General features: G+C 39.1%; 1 protein-coding gene across 3 annotated transcripts in view; it reads right to left on the bottom strand.

The window, feature by feature from the left end:
* Window positions 1–6: 6 nt before the first annotated feature.
* Zc4h2 (zinc finger C4H2-type containing) overlaps window positions 7–7,608 on the bottom strand; it is a 24,179-nt gene continuing 16,577 nt past the window's right edge. The window contains exons 2-5 of one of the 3 annotated variants that reach the window (XM_031365159.1): window positions 5,065–5,236; window positions 3,339–3,511; window positions 2,117–2,279; window positions 7–689 (exon numbers count right to left, since the gene is read on the bottom strand). In XM_031365159.1, the coding sequence (XP_031221019.1) occupies window positions 576–689; window positions 2,117–2,279; window positions 3,339–3,511; window positions 5,065–5,236 (622 nt within the window). In that variant the 3' untranslated portion in view covers window positions 7–575. Of the gene's footprint in view, window positions 690–2,116; window positions 2,312–3,338; window positions 3,512–5,064; window positions 5,237–7,608 lie in introns of those variants that run through there. The other 2 variants (XM_031365180.1, XM_031365169.1) reach the window with 2 other exon arrangements.

Here is a 7,608-nt window from a genome sequence, read left to right on the forward strand (position 1 = left end):
AAAAAAAGGGGCCTCACAATTTTATATAAAAGGTACACTTGTCTAAGTTACCCCTGGATTTTAATGATGACCTGAATATTGGGGAAGATATATGCATTCAGCCCATTGGGAAGTTCAGCAAAAATAAAGTAGTTGTCCCTTCACAACCTAAGGCAAAAATAAAGGGAAGGAATTCACTGAAGCCTTTTCCCAAAGCAAGGCATGGAGCTCCTCCAGTCCTTACACCCTACAGCTCATTAGGCGCCAGTCCTCAGGAACAAAACAAAGAATCAACTAGGGTTTTTACCCCTCATTCAGTTCCAAACTGGGGCAGTAATAGAAATGTGAATGGGAGAGAAGGGGTCATGAGACCCAGTGATTAGCACCGAAAGCACAGCTGTTCTTAAACCACAACTTCCAGGAGCAGAAAGAGATAAGAGCAACAAGAAAGGGGTTATTCTTCTGGCAAATTAAATACAAGACTCAGTAGGGATAAGGAAGGGATATCAAAAAAAAAAAAAAACAATCAGAACATCTATCACTCTGACCAAAGAGAGGGTTCATGATCAACAGAGGTCTACCCCTCCACCTTCTCTTCATTCATCTTGCTTCCGTTTTGGCTTTTTGGGGTTCCGTGAGCGACTCTTGGCTTTGCAAAGAGGGCATATAGGTGCATTTCGATGAATCTGTTGGTGACATGACAAACAAGCCTGGTGGGGGAAGACAGGATAAATAAAGTCAGCAATTAGGTTCTTCTAAGCAATGGTTCAGGTGGCTGAAACTCATGGGACCAGAAAACAATAAAAATTCCATTGGTATAGAACAGTTATCAGTAAGATTTAAGTGATCTTGGAGACCATAGAACTTAGGAGTGAAGGACATAACACAGACAGGAATGCAGAGAAATATATGTAAAACTTGGAAATAAAATAAGAACTATATATCTATGCAATATTACATCAGAACATTATCTCTTAACAAGCTTACCCATGCACTGTTGATTTTCTTGAATGGGATAAGTAAGCAAGAATTTTCTATAATAACCAAGACAGTGAATATTTAGACTTCAATCTGTCTCTCTCTGTCTCTCTCTGTCTCTGTCTCTCTGTCTCTGTCTGTGTGTGTGTGTGTGTGTGTGTGTGTGTGTGTGTGTGTGTGCGCGCACACCACAGAACATGTGTGGGTGACTGAAGGCAACTTTTCTATTCTCTACAGAACATGTGTGGATGACTGAGGGCAACTTTCCTATTTTCTACTAGAACAAATTTTGGGAGTCAGTTCTTTCCTTCCATCATGAGATTTAGAGATCAAACTCAGACCTTCAGGTTTACATGGTAAATGCTTTTACATCCTGAGCCATGCAAGGGCTCATACTTGTATTAGATTTTTCACATTAAGCAGTTTGTTGCAATTATTCAACTTTATTTTATGCTAAGATACATCACACAAGTCACCTGGCATGTGTGTATGTGCCAGTAAGTCTTCAATGGAAGTGTATAGCAAGTCAGACTCTACTTGTAAGTTATGCTCTACTTGGCAACCACTCTAGTAGAATGTCTGTTTAACCATTTACTATTGATCTGATTCTGTGATATTGCATTGATTACCCACAAACAGGTTTTAGCTAGTAGAAAATTAATTATGAAGAAAAGGTGATTATAAAGGTCATATATACATTTATGTCTCTATAAAATATAAACAATTTCTGTATACAAATTTCCAAATTTATTTCAGCATTTGTTTCCAATCATGTAAACACCTGTACAGCAAATGTACTTAGAACCTGCCTTTTGATTCTGCTGGATCCCTCGCAAATGAGATACATTCACTATATATTTGTATAAAGGTTATCTTCTTAGCCTTTAGAAAATTATATTTTGACAGAGCCTGCCAAGCCCCCTGTATTCTAATCTCTCTGTGAATGTACGCCAACAAAAGCAACATGGATTCAACAGAGCACCCCATCTTCTGTGCCCCAGTCAATATTGTAACTTGTATAACAATGTAATATTCTGTACACACTTACATCATTTAAGTAAGATCTAAAATAAATAAGGCCACAACTTCAAACAGCATACCTTCAGCCTCCTATTCCAGAATGCTTTGCTTTATCCATGGTCCACTCAAGCTAACTCACCTTCATAGGTGGAGGCTGCTGCCTGAAGGTGGCTGTCTGCCTTGTGTCCTGCTTCCTGGCCACTTGGAGCTGTTGAGCAGCAGCAGCTGCAGCAGCAAGGGATTCAGGTATGGGGGGTTCTTGAGGTTCGGTCTGCCATTCTGCTTTCTGCTTCTCAAAGTAACTTTGGGGATGAAATACATTGGATGGATCATTCTAAAAGCAAGAAGAACCTTTCTCCTCTTATACTCTATGCTAAGGAATAAAATAATTGTATATGGGTCCTCTCCACAAAGGTACTACCCTCCCCATAGCACATGGCTCTTTCCCCTTAACACGGGGCCTATTTTCAGAACAAATGGTAGACATTTTGCTTCTTATCTCTGATAAGAAGATGCAGATGATCAAAAAACTCTCAGGGCTAGCAAGATGTTTAGACCTATTCTCTATTTGATGGCCATTTGCAGTGTTCTTATGCATTTGCAGTCCTATACCCTTCTAGGAACAAGAAGCTCTCAAGAATATCTCTCTCTGTCTCTCTGTCTCTGTCTCTCTCTCTGTCTCTCTCTCTCTCTCTCTCTCTCTCTCTCTCTCTCTCTCTCTCTCTCTCTCATTGGCCTAATGTTTAATTTCAGGTTTTGAGATTAAAGGACAGGTTAGGGTCCGGGAGAACATGGAAGTATATCATTTCATGTTTTCAAAGTTTTCTGTATACTTCTCTAGACCTTAACTTTTAAAATTATTTGTGTGTGTGTGTGTATGTGTGCCTTTGTGTGTGTGTGTGTGTGTGTGTGTGTGTGTGTGTGTGTGTGTGTGTAGACAAGTATAAGAAGCTATCATGTACATGTGGAAATCATAGGACAGCCTGCAGGATTTCATTCCCTCCCTCCTTCTACATGGGTCCAAGCAACAGATCTCAGGTCCCCGGGCTTGGTGGGGGAAAGTCCTGAGCCATTGTGCCAGTGTATAGATAAAATTCTTACATTGTCAAAAATTGCACAAAGTATTGTTAAAAGTCACCTATTTATCTTCATCTCATAATTCTTCTTATATAACACGTCAGCATAGAGACTTGCAGAAGGTCATACAAGGAATTAACCACTGACAGGCCTAAGAATTGTACTATATATATATACTCTGACTTTCAGGCAAGACTTTATGTATATATACATGTCCCTCCCCACACCACACCCTCCCTTCTGCTACATTCTGTTCTTTGGGGGTCAGAGAGCAGGCAGCTTACTCCAAGGAGAGTTTCTCTTCCTCTTCACACAAGTCAGGAAGCCTTTGCAGACCCAATGTCATGCGCAGGGCATCCACATGTTCTTTCAGTGGCTTATACTCATCATGAAGCCTCCGCGTTGACTCTAGCAGCTTGTTTAAGTCGTTTTCAGACTGTTTAATAGTGTTTTCCATCTAGAAAATAGAGAAGTGTAGAAACATAAGAGATCCCAAAATTCTCAAGAGGCTTTATAACTGAATGGATAATAGGACAGACTCCAGAAGGAGACCAGTCTATATTCAAGTTCTCTATGTCTTTTCTACATGACTATTTCTTCATCACTATAATAGTGAAAGTTTCTTCATTACTATAATAGTGAAAGTTTAATAGTGCATGGCCCATGTACTCTTAACCAAATGAACAAATTCACACAAAGCACTAAATATAGAGTCTAATAGAGTAAAAGTTCATAAAATGGTAATTAAATTGCTCAAATTAGTAATCTCCCATAGTAGAACTGCCTTTAAAGGTTATCTAGCTCACCTCATCATTGCTTTTAGAGGTTAGTGAGCTGAATGAAGGTCAGAAAATAAAGGATTTACTTGGGAAAACTCTTAAGGAAAAAGTCAACACAAAAATTGAAGACTTGTGTCTTTTAGGCCAGTTAACACACACACACACACACACACACACACACACACTTACAAGCAGCTGCTGCTGCAGCATTAGCATTTAGGAACTAAGAATTTTAAATTCTCAAGCCCTCTTTAAATTCAGAACATTTAACTAGAAACTCTGGAATGAAGTTCAACAATTTGTGTTCTAATAGATTCTCCAGTTGACCCTGGTGCTCTAGTCTGAGATGTACTGGTCTAGATTCTCAGCTCCTCTGTTGAAAACACATTATTCATTCCATTATTCATTCTATTGGTTCTTTATCATCAGTTAGCTTGCAGCAAAGTCTACAGTCCCCACGTGAGACCCAAAATCCTATGCTAACACACTAAACCCCAAGGGTCTATTATGCAAGTCTCATATATATATTCTAGGCCTGCCAATATTCTGGAAATGAGTAATTCCGCAGAAATGAGTTTCCCAAGAATAGAAACTAAGCTCCATCAAAGATAAATTTAAAAAAAATTCTATCATAGGCTCTAAGGACTAGAAAGGACCTGACTTGACTGACAGGTCAACCCTTTCTATTTCTTGATAAAGGAACAAGCAGTACAGAAGCTCAAACTCTTCATGAATAATCCCAAACAAGGGAAGTTTTTCAACTCAGAAATTAATTCCCAAATATTCCATTAGTTTCCAAATGTCAATCTAATGAGAGAGACCTACTTTAGTAAACATACGGGGATGATTTGTTTGTTCTGGTTGGACACTTTCAAGAATTTTAAGCTATCCTCAAGAGGCAGGAATCTAGTCCACCTTTCCTTGGCTACTTAAGTTGAAGACTTCCAGAATGTGAACATATCAAAACTGAATGAAGTCTTGAAGGTCAACTAGTCTATGTCATAATACAGGTAGAAAATATGGTGCTTAGAAATGAAGGACTCATTCATTGTCGTTAGTCAGTGACATAACAAGAGCTGACCTCAGAACTCCAGATCTTTCTACATTACAGTACTTTGATACCTTCTCTTCTGAGGTGGCTACAGTCACATGTAAATTAAAAGCAACAAGATTCTTTACTTCCTTATCCTTAATGGGTTCAGAGATAGGCTCCAGGCAACTAGCCACATACCACATTGATATCAGCATGGATCAGTCGGAGTTCCTCCACATGAGCCATCTTCTCCTGTAGCAGGAGATCCATCTCCTGTTTGTATTCTTTCAGGTGCCTCTCTTCAGACTCCAAAGCCTCAAACTCAGCCTTCAAGCGGGCCTTGATCTTTTCCATCTGCAGAGTCTTATTCCTGAAATTTCTCAAGAGTAGGAAGCAGGCCAATAGGAGAATGGAGAATGGAGGAAGAAAAGAATAAAAAGCAGAATTAGGTTTTTCCTTCTGAGTCATTTTTCTAACCCTTCCTCTCACATTCAGAGACAACTAATGCACATAAGATGCAGCAACTAGAACTAATGGGCTGAGTTACATTTTGTATTTAATTTTAATGAATTTAACTTTAAACTTGTGGCTAATGGCTCTTATACCATACAGCACAGCTGGCTAATATAAAAATTTCCCCTTATGTTGCTTATGTCTGGAACATTGACATAATGTTGCAAAAGTAACTACAATACCTGCGTATTACATACTACTCTACATTACCTTTGAGACAAGTTATCAAGCATATGTAGAATTCTTGATGTAGCTGTTGACCTACCTTACAGAAGAACAATATTTGGTTTTATTGGAAAATTGTTTATTTAGACCCCTTTCTGTTTAGACTTCTATTCCCAACCTCTTCAAGGTTACATGCAGAATACTTGGAACTGTCTACTTCTACTCCAATTTTAGAGATGAGTAACTAATATTCAGAGTGGCATCTTATATGTATTCATGTATCCAGTGGAGTGAGAGTTGGGTCAAGAACTTATTTCTGCAAGCAGATACACATCATTAAGAAAACATGTCCTTTAAACTCATACCTGGATATACATGCTGGTTCTACCCTTTATTAGATTTTGGCCTTTAGATAATAACAATCAAATTCACATTTAACTATATGTGATGAATATGCAGTAGGTATCTTGTGTGTGTGCACATACACATACAAACATACAAGTATTTATTGAATGCTCATTCTTTGTCGTTGAGTACAGAGACAAGGGAAGGCAGTCCAGGTAGGGAGAGCAGATGAACAAAGGCCCTAGAGTAGAAGGACACAACACATTAAAGGAACAACTAAAGACATATTAACATTGCTGAACCACCTACCGAAAGATGGAGAGAGGTCCAATATGAATCTAGGGATTTTTAGAAGAAATCAACACACAGCAGCTGACATTTTAAAGTGAATTAAGTCCTTCGTCCTAAACTGAAAATGGGTATTGAGTTTTTAAATATCAAGTGAGATTATATGACTACCATACTTCTCTCAGCTTTGACTTACTCAGTCCTAATATGGAAATAACTCAATGTACTTCATATGTCATGTGGTAAGGATTAAACAGCTTAACACATGAAAGTTCCCAAGATATGTGGCACATAATAAGCAGTCAACAAATGATAATATACTTCCCTCTCTGCCCAATAGTTCAGTCGTGCTTATCTCCTTCACCACAATGGTGTCCATACTTTGTTACCAAGAGCTTATGATATGTAGTATATGCATACTGTAAGGCATTTTACCAGTTACTTAAATTAGAATAGCTTTATTAGCATATGTCATCTTATAAGTGTAATATAAATAATAGCCTACTATTGGGCCAGGAAAAGTCTTCCTAGTCTATAAGCAATTAAATAAAGATAGCAACAATGGACTTTTTCCTCGATCCTCTTCCTCCCTTTGAGACTCATGAAACTGTGGAATGCTCACTGCCAGGGACCCTCTAGCCTGCCCATTTGAGGCAGAGATACGGGTATCCTACATGTGCACCAAACCTCCTTCCCAACTCTGATTGAACTGTGGATGCTCTCTAGGCAGACCATATAGAGGGATGACACAGGTAACTTGTGTGCATTCCCTGGCACAGCCTCTCCCAACTCAGGTAGCCCTGAAGCTGCTTGCCAAGGATCATGACTTTCTCTTTGTCCTTTTCCTCCTTTTAAAACTCACAGGATGACTTTTACCTGGCCCTCTTTATCATTTTAGACTCAACAGATACAAGACTACTCCCTGCCAGGGATTCTTTAGCCTGTCTATGTGCTGTAGAAACATAGGTAACATGCCTAGGTTTACTGGCACAAACCCTTTCAGTTCCAGTTGCCTCTATGGATATTTGTTCCAGACCCATATGTCAGGGTTCGACAGGCCCATATGTCCTATGCTCTGGCCTAGCCTTGTAAGTATGCCTAACCCTATCCTGCCTGAACTTTTCTCAGGTAATAATAGACCTACTCAGGGCCTACAACCAGGGACTGGATCCAGCTTGGTAAGACCCACCTGCATTAATTGCCAGTATTAATTGTACTGGATGGCAAACTGTGTATCAGACAAATGTGTTGTGCCTACATCAAACACAAGAAGACCATGTACCCAGTTCACAGTGAAAAACAATATGTAAGAACAATTACTTGGGTTAATCCCAAGATATAGAATTTAACAATCATATACTTCCCCAGCTATACCACTTCTGGGCATATACCCAAAAGATGCTCCAACATGTAATAAGGACACATGCTCCA

Source organism: Mastomys coucha, chromosome X (assembly GCF_008632895.1).
Source record: "Mastomys coucha isolate ucsf_1 chromosome X, UCSF_Mcou_1, whole genome shotgun sequence".
Taxonomy (NCBI): domain Eukaryota; kingdom Metazoa; phylum Chordata; class Mammalia; order Rodentia; family Muridae; genus Mastomys; species Mastomys coucha.